The sequence below is a fragment of the Crocodylus siamensis genome, chromosome 9 (assembly GCF_052110815.1).
Source record: "Crocodylus siamensis isolate JL-2025a chromosome 9, ASM5211081v1, whole genome shotgun sequence".
NCBI lineage: Eukaryota > Metazoa > Chordata > Crocodylia > Crocodylidae > Crocodylus > Crocodylus siamensis.
In genome coordinates this window covers 6543691-6563224 of record NC_143403.1, presented here as the reverse complement: position 1 = coordinate 6563224, position 19534 = coordinate 6543691, and the positions used below count along the sequence as shown (strand labels likewise).

Genomic DNA, 19534 nt, shown 5'->3' with positions numbered 1-19534 from the left:
AGGTCTATACCTGTAAGAGAATAGAAGTTCAACATAAACTGACTGGTTTAAAAGTAGAAGAACCTGAGCTCAGGTTTACACCCCCGCCTGCCAAAGGGTGAGTGCATGTTCTGTCGTCAGCCAAGTTAAACTATGCCACTTATAGAAAACGGCATAACTTATCTCGATTCCACCTCAGACTTTCTAAATGTCTGTACATAGCCAAAGATCCCAGTCCTTCTCAAGCTGAAGTCATGTTGTGTGCTTCTGCATGGGAGGCGGAAAAGATCCAAACTATTTTGTATAAAGGACGCTACACAAAATGCAGCTGGGTCCTATTTTATGGTAGAATTCTGCTAGAATACCAAGGTTACATTTTTCCTCTCCAGTTTGTAACAATCTATGCCTTTCTTCCTAATTAATGCATATCTTTTCTCTTATTCAATATGTCACATAGTAGACATTGTGGATTAGATCCACAAAGGGGCTTTGGCATTGCAGCATATGAGTTTTAGAAGCAGAATCCACAGCTGTGAATTAGGTGCCCAGGCTCCTCATGCATAGGGTCCTACGCAACTCAAGGAGATGGCTGGTCAATTTTGTAGGGAGATTGCAGGGCTGGTCATCACTTTTGTGGGCTGATCATGGTGGCATCCCCCATGCATCTGATTGGGTGAGGGGCTCTAGTGGCCCCACCCCTTGTTGCTAATGTGTTGCGAGGGCTGTCAGTCATACAGCCTTGCCACTGTTTGGTTGTGAGTGATGTCTATTATGCAGCCCTGCCACTGATGGGTGGAAAGGAGCAGGTCTGCACAACAGACCCACTCAACCAGTCAATGGTGAGGGACAAGGGAGGTGGGCTTCGCTTCACGTGGACAGCCTCCCCTTCAGTAAGCTGTGCCATGAGGACTACTGGATCCCTCTGGGGAGCCAGCATTTTATTTTCAGTACATTTTCTTTTGTTTTTCTTCCTTGGATTTCACAGATATTGCCCACTTTTGCAAGCAGTTCCAGATTTCGTGATTTCCGTGAAATCCACGAAATAGTGATTTCAGTAGGTCAGTGCTTATGCAGTGCATGGCATGCATTAAACACCTCAAAAAGGATCTCTCAGTAGCAAGCATATGGAGTGGTAAGCTAGTCAGTGGGAAAGGCTTATGACCTCTAGAAAATTTTCCCTCTGTTCATAATTCACAGCCCTGATCTTGAGATGAGAAGTCAGCAGAGGTTCATTTTTTTCTTTTAAAAAAATGAAAGATTAAAGGGGAAGCTTCCCTTCCATAAAACGGTCTAGAGCACTTGAGAATGTCGCAGCATTGTGTGGTTCTGTGTGTATAATGCTATTAGAGTCAAGAAGCACATTTCTGACATAAGATCAGTGCAAAATGTGTATTAATATTCACTAAATCTAATTTAATGTGCAAAGTGAGTGAATTTACTGGTTAAATGCTTTTCAGGCTAGCAAATATTTAGTTAGCATATTTCTCTTATGTAAATTGAAGCCGGTTCCAGGCCTAAATGCAACCATTTATCTATCTTTAAAATGAGACTAAATTGGGGTAAATATGTAAAAGAGTTGTTATTTAGTTTTGTTCATGCATAATATGAAATTTTGCAATGGAGCATTAATGTAGTAATTATACATATTTAGATAGAGTCTTTCAAGTTATCTTGAAAAGCTCAGGCACCGGCAATGTAATATGGGTTTAGAGCTTGATCTTGTAGCATAGAAATCCATAGGAAATTTGAAATGTTCTTCAGTGATGAAGGGATTCAGAATGTAAAAACAAGCAGTGCTCTACTGGGTCAGATCAATGGGCCACGTTTCCCCTCGTTTCTCTGACTGGCAGCAGCAGATAGTTTAGACAGACAGCATATGAACAGGACATGTCTGGAGTATTTCACCATTGTCGTGCCCTTCTTAGGCTCTGATTTAGAGATGTCAGACCATACATCCCTGGCTGTTCTGTTTATGAGCTGTTAATGATTCTGTATTCCACAAATTTTTCCAAACCTTTTAAAAACCCGGTTATACTTTCTGCTTGTATGACCTCCTGTGGCAATGAGTTCCACTTGTTAACTACATGCTGCTTTAAAAAGCCATATATCCTGAGACTTTTCTAAATCTCATTGCCATCTTCTGGTAGATTCATGGCATATATGAAATATGTTGTTCTTACTTACTGGTAGACAAGTGCTCCAAGCCAAAGCCTATCACTGCCAGAGGCAAGAGCCTCCCAGTTGATAATCTCAGTGGATTGGATGACGATGGCATGTTTTAGAAGAAAGGTTGTTTTACTGGCTTTGAGAAATGGGGTCCCCCAAGCCAGAGCTCAGGCACATTGTCTTTGATCATTTCTATTTCCTCTATTATAGAGGGTTAAGGCATGGGCAGTACCATTCAGGCAGTGTATCCAGAAAGGAAATTATGTAATAATATGGCCGATGGAGTTAAGAATGTTCAATATTATTAGGGCTGAGCAAATCTTCCAAATTTTTTTGTCTCTATAGAAGAGTGTACATGGATATTCAGGACTATTTATTACTTGTGGGCCTTTTTCCCTTCAATACCAGTCCATGATTTTGCTTCCAAGCGTGGTTCAACTTTTATAGTCTTTTTGAAGTCTTTTAATATTATATTTAATTTCCTGTTATCTTCTAGTTAAGAGGAGCCAGTTTATTAGGGATAAAAGGGTGTGTGTGTGGGGGGGGGAAGCTAGCTTGAGAAGCTCAAGAGAGGAAATATAATAAATGAGAAAAGAATGTGGAAAAAAAAAGCAAACGGGGGGGGAATTAGTACAGAGGAAGTTAAAATATTGGAGATTAGATTATCTGTCTGTTTGTCTACTGAAGTATACTGAAAAGGCAGGGTACGTATGCACCTTTAGGCCACATCCACACGTGGTGTGGATGTTTGGTTCTCTGTGGACAACTACTAGTGGCACACCTTGCGCTGACACTACTTGTCCCTAAGGAAAGCCTGTGGCATGTGTGCTTTAGCACGCAACAGTTTACCCCAGGGGCAGTAGGGGAGGCTAGGGGCAGCACTGGGCTGGCCCCAGCAGCCTGACCTGGTGTCCTGGGGGTCTCCCAGGGCTGCAGCAACAGTGATTCTGCTGTGCGGAGCCTGGCTCCAGCTGGCCTGAGCCATTTCTGAGTGGTGCGGGCTGCCGGTGCATGCGCTGCTCGCCTTTTTTCTTCCACAGATTATTTTTTTGATATCCAGGGGTCCAAAAAACCCTCCAGACTGCTCCATTGTGGCATGGAGAACAGCTGACTGTGTGTTTGGCGGTGCCGCAGGTGTGTCTGCAGCTCAACACATTGCACAGCTGCACTCGCCTAGATGCGGCCTTATAAACTAATTTAATAAGATATAGAGAGGGAGCACAAGCTTTCATGAACCCAAGCTGACTTCATCAGATGCTGTACTTTAAGTGTATACTTTAGGACGAGAAGAGACCATGATGTAAATAGGTAATTATTATTGGGTCAAATCTCAGAGTCCTTACACACTTTGGCATTTATCCACGTGCAAAGGACTGATACGGCACTCATCTCTCAGGGCAGGATAAATTCATTTGGAACTTGACTAGGAATTTAATCTAATGCTATACTTTTGGATTGTAACTATATTCTCTATATGAGGCCAGGATAGAACTGAGCACTGGGGATGTAGAGGATAGATCTGAGAAAAAGAACTTGTTTTTAAATTATCTCCTCTCCTCATTTCCCCCCTCTGTAGTTATTCATTTACACTTGGCTTGGTTTTAGATTTAATTATATTCTAAGTGTCTTTTGTCTAATCAACAATGCATGATGAAACTGAAGCACCAATATTTACTCACCTTTTTCCATTCTGGTAGTGCAATTACAAGCTTATGGATTCAGTTGTTGGATCAGTTTGTGCTGACATCCAGTGTTAATTTTCAGGGTCAATTTCAGGACAGATGCCCCATAACATTTATCATTCATTCATCCTTTGAAGTGAAACTCCATCTCCTGCCTCACTTTTCCAATATGTTCTGAGTCTCCAGATGTTTCCCATTGTCCCACGACTGTTCATCATTTTTAAGTCAAGAAGTGAGCTGTACCCAGGCATATTCATTTACATAAAAGGTAGCATGCAACTCTGTTTACAGCAGCAAAACATGAAGTCGTTGTTAATAATTAAAGTATTAAGTGCTTTTCCAGATTAAAATATTTCAAGTTTTAAAGGGTTGAGATATGTGTCAAAAATACCAGATGCCCTTGATGGAAGTGCCAACATCTGCTGAGATGCAGACCTGTGACCTCTAGATAAGTTTCTATACACAGAAAAATATTTATCTTCCTACTTTGACCTTCCATGCACAAGACATGAGCCACGGATTTGTTTCCTAGGGAACTAGTGACCGAGAAAAATCTATAATTAGATCTGTGGGTTATATGCTACAAATGGGAATTGGGTGCTAAACAGATTCTTAAAATACTCAGAAGTTTTGCATTGGTTTCAAATGCAGGCAGTGAAACCAAATGGTTCTTGATCTTGTTTATTGCATTTTTTAAACGTGTCCAATTATGAAGATTTGTAAATACTTCCGATATTATTCATACTCCCCCCGCCCCCACAAACACACACCTAGAATCCACTCAACTCCATCATACTTTCTAAGAACAAGACTCAGCAGGCAGCTTGGAAAAATGAAGAAAATTTCGGCAGAATCTTTGAAATCATAAATAAAGCTGGACATTAGATTTCAAGTGTGGGCTTGATCACATCAATTTCCTTATGTTCACCTACCCCGTTTTGCTCACTTTGCTTCTCTTATTCAATTCTGAATCAGATTCCTCCACACTCATTCCTTATTATGTGCTTTCAGCTACTTTTGTTCCTACTAAAAGTTTCGCCTTAATGCATATCGTGTGTCCTCGCTGCGTCTCCCCTAAAGGCGGGACTCCAAACATGAGTTTGTAGCTGAGACCCTTGATAACGGATTGGTGTGGTGAATGGGCTATGATTGCTGTTGAATCCAGGAATGGGAAACTACCCTCCGATTTTCCTTAGTTTGACACTGCATGAAGGTTTCCATGGAGTGTGAGGAGGAAAGAGTTGGGTAGAGGAGTGTAGAGTAGTTCTACTAGAGTTGTGTAGATCCTCTCAAAATTAAACAGGACTGGGCCTCGGGCAAGGCAGCTGCTAAGGGTTCTCTAGTGGAAGCTGCTGTTTACATGTAAAGCTGAGTGAGAATGTGTAGATGAAAAGACATCCCAAAAGTGAATAAACTAGGTGTGAGTTTTGACAACACACGTTTTATGCAGTCATTTACACTTGTACAAGCTAGGAGTAAAATGCCACCACTCTGATTTGCTACTCACAAGGTCCAGATAAGTGTGTTTACACAAGCCAGGAGACATTGGATCTGTTATGAAAGTGGTTCAGGAACAGAGACAAGCAAACATTCTTGGAACAATATTTTATTTACTGATAAATATAGGTTTGGGTCACCCAAAACTATTCAGCGTTAAAAGTGGGCCATAGGAATCGGGAAAACAAATAAACAAAAAAAACCCCACCTCCACCCCTCCCTTGATTTTGGTATGTTTAAAGTGAAACGTTTTGATTTTCCTCTTGAAGCAACTTTTCAAGACTAAATATATTTTAAAATATAAAAAAGAAGGAAAAATCATGCTGAAAATGAAAGAAATATTACTGAGTAAATAAGTTTTGCTTGATCCTAAATTAATTCTTTCTGTTTTTTTGTTGTGATGAGGAAATAGAAACAATCATTGTTGACCCAGAATATTTATTTATTTATTTATTTGTAGTTTGGCCAGTGAGCCAAAAAATCCGTTATTTGCGTAGTTATAATTAGTAGAGAACTGAGCCACGCAACCTGTTTATTTTTTAGGCAAAATAATGTCAAAGAGCCAGAATGTTAAAATATAAATGTAGTTCAGGGAAGGATTTTATCGACCGAGGTCATGAATTACAAAAAGTGCTGGGCACATTTAGTCTAATACTTAATATAATTATTAAATTATTTATATTTAATATTTATTGCATGGATGATGATTGCATAAGATATATACAGTCCCATGTCCTGAATTCCTACAACTAGAAACCATTAAATGCTTTTTTTCTGTGGACCTGCCTTTCTTAGATCACAATTATAGGTTTATAGTAAATCACCTCTATAAATCCCCAATCATTCCTCTTCTATTTTTAAAGAGTCCGTTAGACATTGTTTTTTCAATGCTTATTTGTCAATCACCCTCAGATTTTTCTTGACAACTAAGTATAGATTTGGAGCTCCTCCAACTGCTTGCCTCTCAGAGATGTCAGCCCTCAAATTCTCTGAAACTGTGTGATCTTCCTTGAATGAATACAGTATTTCCTGGTTTAGCAACTTAAGTAACAATTGTCGTGATTGAATAGCTGTTAAAAAGCCCAATAAACCAGTGAGATACCTAGAAATTCGGTGACTGATCATAATTCCAAAATATTTCTCCTTTTGAGATTGAGAAGAAAAAATCCCTACAGTTAGAAATTCTGAAGACAGGATAATAAGGGACTCTGTCACGTTAAGATACAAGCCAATTAACTAATGATCCACTGTAGAATTTGGAAAAACATACATCATTCCAGACAGTAAGTAATCTTTTTTCCTCTCATTAAATCAAGAGCAAGAGGGATCTGAAAGATTGCTGCAAAAAAATTGCACTTTCACTTATGAATTTAATAATTAATTTAATAAATCCTGGGACGTCATTCTCCCCTTGTACTCGGCCTTGGTGAGGCCGCAGCTGGAGTACTGCATCCAGTTTTGGGCTCCACAATTCAAAAAGGATGTGGAGAAGCTTGAGAGAGTCCAGAGGAGAGCCACGCGCATGATCAGAGGTCAGGAAAACAGATCTTACGATGACAGGCTGAGAGCCAGGGGGCTCTTTAGCCTGGAAAAGCGCAGGCTCAGGGGTGATCTGATGGCCACCTATAAGTTTATCAGGGGTGACCACCAGGATCTGGGGGAGCGTCTGTTCACCAGAGCGCCCCAAGGGATGACGAGGTCGAACGGTCACAAACTCCTGCAAGACCGTTTCAGGCTGGACATAAGGAAGAATTTCTTTACTGTCCGAGCCCCCAAGGTCTGGAACAGTCTGCCGTTGGAGGTGGTTCAAGCACCTACATTGAACACCTTCAAGAGCAAATTGGATGCTTATCTTGCTGGGATCCTATGACCCCAGCTGACTTCCTGCCCTTTGGGCAGGGGGCTGGACTCGATGATCTCCCGAGGTCCCTTCCAGCCCTAATGTCTATGAAATCTATGAATTACATTTTACATGCATGTACAATGTTCAGCATTACAATGCCTATTTCAATCCTATTTTGGCACGATATTTAAAGTAACTGTAGGTGAAGGCTGTTTGTTCCGGTCCTGCAAACGTGCTGTGAGGGCAGCTCCGTTTGGTACTCTTGTAGACACATAAGCAACCCTCAAGTCAAAGTGGGCCACTAGGATTAGCTGTGCAAATGAGCATGCGTCTTGCTGGTGGACTTCTGTATCTCATTCAAAAAACTTGATCCCAAATTGTATCTACTGATGGTGGATATAGTCAGTAACCAGTACAACCAGAAGGTGCTTTCAAAATTACAAATTTGGGTGTTTAAGCGACACTCTGGAGCTGTTTTATTTGACTTACTACAACAATCTGTAATTATTTTAACTTCCATTCTAAACATCAAACTCTCATTCAGTTAAGTACTGAAACATGATTAATAATTAAATGTGCTTATGCTACCAATGACTTAAAGTACTTCAAGTTAGATAAAGGGCTGCTGCATTAGAATCTCCATTTGGATTGTCTGATATAGGGGGCATTTGCTCATGGTTGCTCTAAAAATTCTCCCTCAGCCAGACTTCCAAATGCATATAAAACAAGGTAAGGAAGCACATGCTTAGTTTCCAACAATGGCTTCCATAGCAAACAGGCTCATAATTAGATGTATATTAACACAGCATCTAGACCAAGTAGTTCTGTGCTTTTCATTTTCATAACCCATTTTATTTTGGGCTCTGATTTTTATCTAAAATTTATGAGCAGATAATTGCAATAAAGAAGTCATGCACACCTGTGTTATGACAGTTGGGAAAAAAATGATTTCCATGTTCAATTTATTTATTTATAGGCATTTTACTTAACAGAGTTGTATCTTATCATCTTTTATATATTTATAAAGCGTAATTTCAATTTCCGCAAATGTTTGCAGACGCATTAAGGGATATAATTGTTGTGTGACATGGTCCATAATTTATAAGAAAAGCATTCACAAATCTTAGTGGGTTGTAGCAAAGAGAACCAGTATGAAATACAGCTCAAATGAGTCCAAGAAGGAAGGGATAATCTTGGGAAAGTAGCTTTGCCCAGTAGACACTGCATTTTTATTATGCACTTTAAAGTGTGAAATGAGAACACTTTCCAGTCACATGTATCTCCCAATTAAAACTGACCCTTGGGGATGTGACATTGAGTAGAGGCTCAGAATCTAATTAACTTGCAGTGGAAAATGTAGTTTAAAGTTAAAATAACTGAGTTATAGTTTTCTTTGCTAAGTTAAAATGTGCCTGTTTATTCACTATTTGTGTAAATTATCCTTTCTCGGAAAGAAATAGAAATGTGCATTAGGACTTTCAATAAAATCAGGTCTGTTGTTTATAGTGAATGAGGATACTCCACAGTGGAAGAAAGGGCAGTGTTTCCAGCTACAAGGCTGAAAAAACAGTAACTTGACTTTCTCTCTTTCCCTGGTTGCGGAAGGAAGTGCACTCATGTCGCAGGCCAGATTTTTAACCTTTAATTTCAGGCTGTTGGTTTTATGGGGACAATTAAACTGCAGGCACAAATATTACAATCTGGACTGGCCAAGTTGCTGATGAGATATCTTGATTGAGATATTAAATAAGTCTAGTGAATTTAGACAGCTTAGAAATGATACATCAAATAGGCACAAAATTGGAAGCTGAGCTGGTGGAACCCTTTTGCAAACTTAGATTGGAGGTTGCTTATTTTATGCTGTTGCATGAGCATGTAACAGATAGATGTTTATTCCGTCTTTTTCTTTTGAATGGTGAAATAGTGATTTAGGATTAGAAATCCAGAATCAAAGAAAAAAGAGCTGGGAGGGATGTCAGTTGATGACAGAGAGCCAAAAAGCCTTAGGCTGAATCTATTCAGTCTTTGCAAGTGAAGCTAAGCTGTGTAGACTGAACCAATAAGCAGGTGAACAGCTATTTGCTTTTGATTCTGGAAATGTAGCCACATGCCTGCAGTGGCCCAGGCCAGAAGCCAGGGGTGCTAGAGCATGCCCCCCTGCTTGGCTGGAGCAGAGAGCTTGGACCAAGGCTAGCTCACCCAACCCTGCGAAGGAAGTCGGGGAAGGAAATGTGGGGGAGGTGCAAAGCATCCTGGCATGCGGGGGAATTGAGTTAACTTGAATCTGGAGGGGATCTGGGGTAGAAGTTCAGTAAACCAATTTAACCTGAATCAGATACTACATCCATCCAGGTTTATCTTAAACCAGTTTTAGCTGTTTTGAAAGCAGTTTCTGTGCACTGAACTTCTGTTGTGTTACAGATTTGAAATGGTTTCCGATCACTTATACCAGTTTATGTGTAATTTCTGTCCCTAGCCAGGGCATCTAGGCAATCCATTACTCAAGGCAGGATCATCCCTGTCTAAATGATTCCAGATATATATTTTTGTAACTTGATCATATGAACTTCTAAGTATAGAGATTTCACAATCTCTCTAGGTAGCCTTGTCCAGTGTTTAACTACCTTCATAGTTAGTAAGTCATCCCTAATATCCAACCTAAAGTTCATTTGTTGCAATTTAAATACTTTATTTTGCATCTCGTCCTTGTGACCACAGAAAATATCACCAGCCTTTTTGCAACCACTTTTCCGATAGTAGAAGACCTGTGTTAAAACCAATCTTAATCTTTTCTTCTTCAGACTAAATAATCTCAGTTCTTCCAACCTTTCCTTTTATGTCATGTTTCCTTAACCTCTAATCATTTTTGTTTCTCTTGGCTCAACTCTTTCTAATACATTGTCATCTTTCCTGAAGTTCAGTACACAAAACTGGACATGTTGCTTCAGGTGAGACCTCAGCAATACTAAAAAGAATGAAAAAAATTACTTCACTTGATTTGTAAGCAATAGTACAGGTAATATAAGTCGGTATGCTCTTGGCTCTTTTTTTTGCCCTCAAGTACTCTGTTGACTCATCTTTAGCTTGCAGTCCACTTTAACTCCCGATCATGTTCTATAGTCTAGCCAATTGTTCCCCAAATACTGTTTGATTAATTTTGCAATTTTTTCCCTGTTTATCAGTATCATTCTGGATAGGCACCTGGGGAACCCTATCAAGATATCTCCTCCCAGTTGCACATCGAGTGAGCTATTGATGATTATTCTTTGAACATGATGATCTAATCAGTTATGTGCCTGCTTTACAGAAGTTTTGTCTAAGCTGTATTTTCTTAGCTTAACCAAAGAGAATGTCATGGGAAACAGTGTCAGAAGCCTTGCTAAAGTTGAGGTATATTCCCTCTGCTGCTCTACAAAGCCTGTCCTCTGTTACAGATGGAAATCAGATTTGCCAAGCATGACTTGCTCTCGATGAATCCATGTTGATTTTGCCTGATCACATTATCCTCTAGGTGCTTAGAAATATCTTCCTTGATTATCTTAATCAGCCTGTCATTTGTTTTGGGATAGTCCTTTTTCCAATTGCATTTCAGTTAATAACATATTTTAGAAAGAAGTTCTAACAGAGTTGACTGCATAGATGCTCTGTGCATGTGTGTTAATATGAGCTAAAGATTTATTCCAGTTTTCTGATTTGTAGTTTTAGGCATGATGTGACTACATCACTTAGATAAGAGTAATGGACTCTAAAGAAAACCCTAAGACAGATGGAAATTCAGGAGACTAATTTAGCCCTATGTTTCCCGCTGACATCATGTCTAAGGACACAAATTAACTCAATTGCACTGCTTTTAGCTAAAAGCACTTGTGAGATCAAAGAATTTCTCTCATGTAATAGTGATGGGCCATCAGTTACATGATTATAAAACAGCAAGTGAAGTCTCCCCTTTTGGAAGTTTCTGACCCCTATGTATCACCGAGGTAGAGCGTCTGGGGAGCCTGGCCCATAGAGAAAAACTGGAACACGAGGAAACCAAGCTATAACATCCACGAGGCATCCTGACAGCCTTTTCAAGTTGAATTAGCATGGATTTGGGTCTTTGTGCTTTAATGAAAGAATGAAATTTTCCTCCAGAACGCAGGAACTTTTTACAACATTATGTTTGTCGTATTCCAGCACTGTGTCAAAAACCAATTTCAGTGGCGAATTTTCAGAGAACTCTGCTCATGTCCTTTAGGTGCTGCTGTAGTATAAATGCTAATAGTATGAGTGGCTTTAATACCAGTAAGGAAGAAACAAGCAGATAGGGAAGCCATCCATCTAGACAAAGAATTAAATTCATGTATCTTTGATACAGAGGGAGCCAGTGCTAAGAATTTAGAAATTATAGAAATATTTCAAGTTAGAAGACTAATTACACAACAGCACTTCCATGGTTGCTAATAATGTTGTTGATGGCAAAATTGCTGCAGTTGCAGAACTATAAAAATCTATCTCTTGGGGATGTCATTTTTTTTTTTTGTTCCTTTATCTATTCCTCTCCTTCTCTTGAGAACACACTGATTTACTTTTGTGATAAGCCCATAACAACTGAACGATCGCAATGCTGAAATGAGCTTAGCTGGAAGGGATACATAATGTCAGCTGAAAAATAGTGCTTGGTAAATATGTTTTGGCCAAGATTCAGCAGGAGGCAAGCTGTATTAGCTGAGCAGAGTTTCTGCATGTAGAATCTATTATTTGAAATAGATCAGAATCCAAATCCTTTGTCTGAAGTGTTTTGGGGTTTTTTTATGACGAGGTTTTGGTCCACTTAGGATGTTAGTGATATGACCTTCACAAGCCTATTATCGGAGTATCATGGAATCTTTAATGTCTCTAGTTTCCCAGTGCCTGTCTGAGGCAGGAATATGCTATTGCCCCCATTTTGCAGATAGACATTCTAGGTGAATTGAAGCACAGAGAAACACACATACCCTAGACCCTCAAAGGCAGTTAGGCACCAGTTAGGCAGTGCGAAACTTTGGTCCCTGATTCAATTCAGCAGAGATTCGGCCTGACTCAGTGGCAGAATCTCTGAATCCGAATGGAATCAGAGGACCGTTTAATCTCTCTGAATTGAATCAGAGCCCTTCGAATTGTTCCGGAAAGATGCAGAGATTCGGACAGACACAGCTATAAATGTTTTTTCTACATACCTCTAGGTAGCTGTGATGCTGGGGCACGTGGCGTGTCCCACAGAAGTGCAGGGCACTCCCCAGTGTGCTGGGCAGCAGACCCAGAAGTGGAATAGAGCACTTCTGGTCCACTTCTGGCTCTGCTGGGGAGCATGCTGCCCCCCCCCCCCGTACCCCCTGTCTTGGCAACTGGTGTCTCCTGGATCGCCTGATCGCCGAGCTGGGGGGGAATGGGGGGGGGGGACCCCCTGTGCACTCCCTGACAGACCTAGAAGTGGACCAGAAGTTCTTCCAGTCCACTTCCGGGTTTGCTGCTGAGCACGTGGAAGGCCATGCTGCACTGCTGTGGGATGCTCCATGCGCCGCAGCATCACAGCGATCATGAGCCACGCCTGGCATCTTGAGGTATGTAGAAAAAACTTTTAAAGCTATGTCGATGTCCGAATCATCGATTCTCCAAATCAGCATTGAATCTTCAGATTCGGATTCGGCTGCATCGAATCAGGGACCGTGATCTGAATCAACAAATTGAATCACTGTCCCTGATTCAGGCCGAATCCGAATCGCATAGGGCCCGCTTCGCACCCCCCCACACCTAACACCCATTAATTTCAGTTGCAATGCTTATACATGTTACAAGGGTTTGCCACACTTTGAGACCCTCATGCAGGTTATTTTTATTGAAGGCCCCACGGTTAAAGAATCAGCTGAACAAGCATTACCACAGCCCAACTCATCCATGCAGGGATAACTGAGGACTGGGTCCTGCAGGATTTTGAGCATTTTCAACTCCCGCTGCAATTAATGATATGAGGCAATCCAGCGCCTGAGGGAAAGAAGCATGCACCTTACAAGATCAGGCCCTCGCTTGCTGCTTCCAAAATTATTGCCAAGAAACTTATAACTTCTGGAACGCAGTATGGATCTTGTATCTGTTATGCTTACATCATGTTTGCAGCCCTTAGTCCCCCTAAAGGCAGTGTAGCCTCATAATAGGAGGCCAAGCATCAGGGAGTCTGAGGTTTTATTCTATATGCTGCCGAAGAATTCTTGTGCAACCTTTGGCAGAAGCTGGCATCCTTTGACAGCTGTGCTGAAGTCCCTAAATCCATCCTTAGTCTCCTGAAACAAGTGTCCCATTTTGAACCAGAGGCATTCAGCAACTCTGAAAAGTATGCAGCTTAAGTGTTGCACCCAGAGGCTGACATTTTTAGCCTTAGCTCTCCTTGCTTCACTCGTCCCATCTGGAAATAGAGGCTGCTGTCCACCTTTGTGATATACCTTGAAATCGTAGCATAAACAATACTATTTAAGACACGGTTCTGTATGATGAGTTTCTCAGAGCTGATGTCAGAAAGTCCTCCCTGTTCTTGGTGAAGCACCAAAACATATGGCAAATTATATCTGATTTTTACTCATCTTTTTCATCTGCATGGGACTTCTCTGGGACTGGGGAATACCCTTTCTTTGAACCTCAGAGCCGTTCTATAAGAATCTTAATTAGAGGATGTTAATGTTCTGATTATATTGCTGACAGCATGCAGCTCCCTCTTGTGGCTAATTAAACATTACAAAAATCAAACTTGGGGGAAAAAAAGAATTATATTGATTGTCACTGCTGTTCCCAAAGAACAGTGTGCATGCAAGACCTGCACTTCTCTGGTTTTCCCATGCCTGCAGCTATTGTATGTCATTCCCAAATGCACTGATGTTACCAGCAAACTTCTAAAGCCAAAGTAGCGCTGGGGCAATTTAATCTCCATTTCTATTGTTGGGATTTCATTTTGCAGCAGTGGATTCTAGAATTGACTTGTGTTGGGATGTGGTACCTAAGCAGAGAAGAGTCTTTCAAGTCTTGCCAGTGGTAAAATTGCCTGGATGTGTTTCTTTTTCGGTAGATTTGTAGGAGAGAAGGGCCTGGTCTTGCTAGTTCCCACAAGAGCTAGGATTCTCAAACCCAGCTCTCTACTTCCTGGAGCTCTAATAAGGGGAATGGGTCAGTTATTCACCCTGCAAAATTCAGGTTTGCGGTCACACTGAAAGTACCTTATATATAATTTCTGCGGGAGTGGAAGTTGCATGTGCCCAACTGATAGCATGTGGTTACGGGAGTGTGCAGAAGGACTCTGTCCCAAAATACGGCAAATGTGGGACCCGAGGCTCTGCTAAGGTGGAAGACAGGTCATGGCCTGTTCCCAGATGAGTGTAAACAGATTGTGATACCAGATAGACCTCACCCATTTCACAACCTGATATTAGTAACCTTTGTCAAAAGATGACATGAATTTAAGAAAGCTTCTCATGTTGGTAAGATAGGTGCCAGGTTCCACTTGTTTTGCTGTAGCATATTGGGAAATACATGAGGAACAACTCCATCCATTTGTTTCTTAAACAGGAGGAGACAAGGTGAAGCAGAGTTTTGCTCTTAAATTTCCCTTTAAATTCTTGGAGAACTGAAACTTTTTCTGCAGAAATATTTAATTTCGTGTCTTGGGGCAATGTTGCCTTTAGTTAAAAAAAATAAATATATAAAAGGAGAGAGAAATTATTTGGGGATTTAATAAAAAACCTTGGTGCCCACTAATCTGCAAACCAGCTTTACTGAACCCACAGCAACGTGGCAACAAACATGTATTTCCTCAGGGACGTTATTAAACTTTCTGCATATTTATTGCCTCCAAATGGGAGTAGTGCCAGATTCCTAATGCTGCCTTTTTCTTTCCTTTGCCTGAGCTGTGATTCAGACCAGCACATAAATATTTGACTTATTGTTTCTGTGGAAACATTAACGATATAAAATTGGTAGAAACAAAAAGAACATGGAAAAACAGCAATAGGAAGGAATGGTTTGGCAAGACTGTCAGCCTTAAAGGACAAGATTAATTTATAATCCTCCTAGATTCTGGTATATAAATACAAATTTGCGAAGCATGCCGCTTGTGACAAACACTTGGTAGTTCTAGAAGTTTACACATGCTTCTGCCACTAATGCGATATACATTTGAATAGAGATTTTCTCAAATGGGGGAAGGAGGCTGTGAAAGCCAAGAATATACTCACGCAAAGAGCAGGAATTCCATCTTTGTGACTAAAGCTGTTTCCTGGGCACGACACCCAGATGTTTTCAGTAGATTTTACTTGCTTTAACAACAGAGGGAGGACAGCAGGAAGATGGGGGCATGAGAAAATATGAAGCACAATGTTAATCTTTCTTTCAATTCATTTGAGATCAATAATAACCTTCACCTAAGTAGCAAACACTGCATATTAATAGCTGCTCACAACAAAACAAGTCTCCACACTTTTATCCCAGTCCAAATGAACGTGTTGTTTTCTTTCTCCGCTTAAATGACAAATATGGATCTCTTACCATTGAGACCTGATGAATAATGTCTTGCATTCAAAATCTTGCCTAGCTTTATCTCAACGATTCAGTTGGTCCAATAAAAGATATTGCCTAAGAAATCCTTGCTTCTTAAATCAAATCAAATCATAGTCCCTCCTCATTGGGCATGTTCTGTAGCAGCAGGGTAATGGTAATCTGGAAAATAAGTAACAGGGGCCAAGAGGGATACATTAATACTTAGCATTACGATCCTGTGATTAATCCTCTTGACTGTTTCCATATCTAATATTAAAAGTGCACTCTTTTGTCTGTGAGATTGAAATTGTATTTTAAAGATTTATTTTTGAACAGGAAGAAATAAAAATACCAAGTATGCCTTTTCTTCCACATGAGGAAAAAGCTAAAAAAAAAAAAAAAAAAAAAGGTTGTGTCAAATTACAGTGTTCATAACATTTTTGATCCATTGGGCCCTAACTTGTTTGCTTTCTCTGTACAGGTTATCAACAGCGATAGACCGGAGGGATCAAAGTTTCGAATCTCTGGGAAGGGAGTTGATCAAGACCCAAAAGGAGCTTTCAAAATTAATGAGAACACTGGGGAAGTCTCAGTGACACGGGGCCTTGATAGAGAAGCAATTGCCAATTATGAAGTAAGTAGACTTAAAATTGTGCCCTATATCCCAGTCGCAGTGCATCTTTTCCTGTATTTCTGGAGAGTTGGTTTTTTTGGAACTGCAACAGATTTGATTATTTTATCACTATTGCCCTTCTTCTACTTCTGTCAAACTTGCAAGTAGTTTCCTTTTGCAGAAACAACTTCTGGATGTTGTCAGTTAGGTGCAAAATCAATAGATTTCATACATTTTCATGTCTGAGAATAATGTTTACATGCCAACCAAACACCACTGTGCTTTGCCTATGTTAATCCTATCATCTGTGAATTTAGGGAATATTGTGTGAAAATTATGCACACAGTTGATTTGTGAAAGCAAAAGAATCCTTGGACAAAAGGAGGTTGGTTATGGACAAGGTGCCCTACAAATAACATCACATTTCTTTGTTGGCTGGCAATGAAATTAGCCACTTTCTGCCTCATTTAGATTTTACCACGTTTCACAGTTTAATTTAATGACTATGCAGCTCTCATTCTGCCAAGTGGTCCATAGAATAACATACTAGCCCAGGACTATCCAGCTTTTGTCACATGAGCTGCAGTCCCTGGGCTGCATGCTGTGGGGATGAGACTCCGGAGTCTCCTGCTGAGCGGACAGTGCAACCTGCCTCCACCCAACATGGAAAGCTGAGGCAGCAACTCCCTTGCCCCTACATACCAGTATCTACCGGATGCCATGGGCCATGCTGTCCCATGGGTGGAGGCAGGAAAAAGAAGCTGGAGGACTGATGGGGAGCCTGGAGTCACTGCCCAGCACAGTAGCAGGAGGAATGGGGGAAGTGGTGGCCAAGCAGGAAACGCAGACCAGGGCTAGAGAAAGACATTCAATAAGCCTGAGCCTGAATTGATTCAATCTTTGCAGGTTAGTCTAACCTGGCTAGGCTGAACTGATTTGTAACAGACATCTCTCTGGACTGAGGAAATTCATGCACGTGCCTTGACTGGTTCAGGCTAGAAGCTGGGGGGCACTAGAGCAGCCCTCCCTTCCCTTTCATAGTGCTGAGCTGAGGGGGTGTGGCCAGGCCCCAGCAGGAGCTCTGATTAGGGAAGGGTGTAAACCCTGACCCTGCCTGCACCGCCCCTGGTTTTCCACCGCTAGCAGGTCATGGGGCAGAAGTGTTGTGAGATCCCAGCCCTGGGCTAGCACTGTGAGGTAAAGGGAGGAGGGAGTATAGTACATGTATCTGTTGATGGTATGGATCTTTTCAATCTCCCTCTCCCTGCTTGTTTATACTGTCTGACAGGCAAACAAGCCAGCAGGGAGATGATAACAGTGATTATCACCTCATCAGCAAAACAATAGGCTCTCTCCATTACTTCAAACTCTTCTTAAACAGCTTATCCGCTGACCTGTTGATTAGCTCCAAAAAGCACTAAGCGTTCACTGTTCTGTCTGCCTGTCCCAGTGAAATTGGAGACATACACAGACACCTCTCAGCATTAGCTAGCATACCACATGCCTAGGGTCTGTGGGGCTGGGGTCCATGCTGCCAGAGATGGAAAGGAGGGAGTGGGGGATTGGTGCTTCAGCAGCAGGTGAGGGGCGGGGTTGGGCAGGCAGACCCTGCTGTACCTGCAATCTCTACTGGTGCTCCAGCCTGGGAACAGAGGGGAGGGGCCAGCTCTGCTGTGGAGCAGAGAGCCCCACCCAGCACAAAGCATGTCTGGATGCTGGGGGTGTCTGGTTTATCTTAAACCAGCAAGGGGTCTGGGACAGGCATTGCATGAAGTGGTTTGACTCAAATCAGTTAAGTCTGATGCTACATTCAGCCAGGTTCATCTCAAACTGGTTTCAGCCATTTTCAAACTGGTTGATGTGCACTGAGCATCTGTTCTGTTATAGGTTTAAACCAGTTTCTGATCACTTAAGCCAGTTTATGTGTAATGCCTGTCCCTAGCCCAGATGTTTATCTCTCCAGCCTGTGGACCACCAGTTGGCCAGCACTAGACTAATCAGCTCTGCTTTCTAATACTGAGTTTATATCAATAGAGCTGCCAGAGAGTCTTGTTTTCCTGGCATATATCCCAATATACACACAGGCGCACACAGGTTCTGCAGGAATTAAGAATCATCACATGGTTTGCGAGCTATTAAAACTTTTCTGGATGGACATACGGCCAAATGACTTGGAAGTCTGTAAAATAGTTTTAGGGCATATCTTTGACATGCATGGTCTGAAGACTAGAGCTGTTATTTTGTACTCTCTGACACTTTGATCGTGCCCCTACAAATGCCAAATTATCTAAATTAAGTTGGAACCAAAATGAACTGGATTTGCACGTTGCTGTTCCTGCCACAGCTCTGCCCAATTGACTTCTGTGGCCTCACCCAGTGTGAAAAGCCAGTCAGTGTTCCAGATCCATGATGTACAGACAGTTCTGGTCATTACTATCAAACCATTACATTGCTACGGTCCCCAGTGTGTTGTGATCAATAACTGTTGTTTTAGATGCTTTCACTTTCTCCTGCTACTTGAAAGGGATTTCCAATCAGGAGAGTAGCTATGCTCCCTAAACGGGAATGCTTCAAATTCACCATGTTGTGGCTTCTAAGAGCTAAATATAAAATAAAGGGATTCTTTCTACTTTGTAGGTGAAACTGAAGTTCAGTTTTATACCATCTCCTCTCGTCTTAAAGGGATCACATTATTTAAAAAAAAACAAACGATGTAGTTTCATTTTTCAGATTCCTTTCTCTTGTATCTTCCCCCCCACCCCGCCCTCACTCTTTCTTGAATTTTTCAAATTAGCTTTCACCTTAATGCAGGGACAGACAATTATTTTGGGCAGAGGGCTGCTTACTTAGTTTTGGCAAGCCATCAAGGGCCACGTGCCGGACAGCACAGGGCAGATAAATATTAATTTTCTAAATTTTTTAGGGGCCATGCAGGCTGGATAGAATGGCCTGGCGGGCTGCATCTGGCCCCTGGGCCGCATTTTGCCCACCCCTGCTAATGCATTCAAACTAAAACTTGATCCATGCCCCCTGGAAAATCACTGCAATTTTCATTCTGATGCATTTAAATATAAAACCACAAAAGTTCCTATCTGATTTGGCAAAGCATATGCTAAATTATGACAAAAAACCATTTCCCCAAAAGAGCCTCTTTTTAAGCAATGCAAATCATAAAAATAGTGCAGAGCAGAAGATTATCCAGAGCAATGCAAATGT

The 19534-nt window shown here is 41.3% G+C and overlaps 1 protein-coding gene across 1 annotated transcript in view; it reads left to right on the top strand.

Moving 5' to 3' along the window:
• Positions 1 to 19534, top strand: part of CDH13 (cadherin 13) — a 751386-nt gene that overhangs the window by 331235 nt on the left and 400617 nt on the right. Inside the window, exon 5 of the mRNA XM_090062749.1 lies at positions 16187 to 16339. Within this exon, the coding sequence (XP_089918875.1) occupies positions 16187 to 16339 (153 nt within the window). The remainder of the gene's footprint in view (positions 1 to 16186; positions 16340 to 19534) is intronic.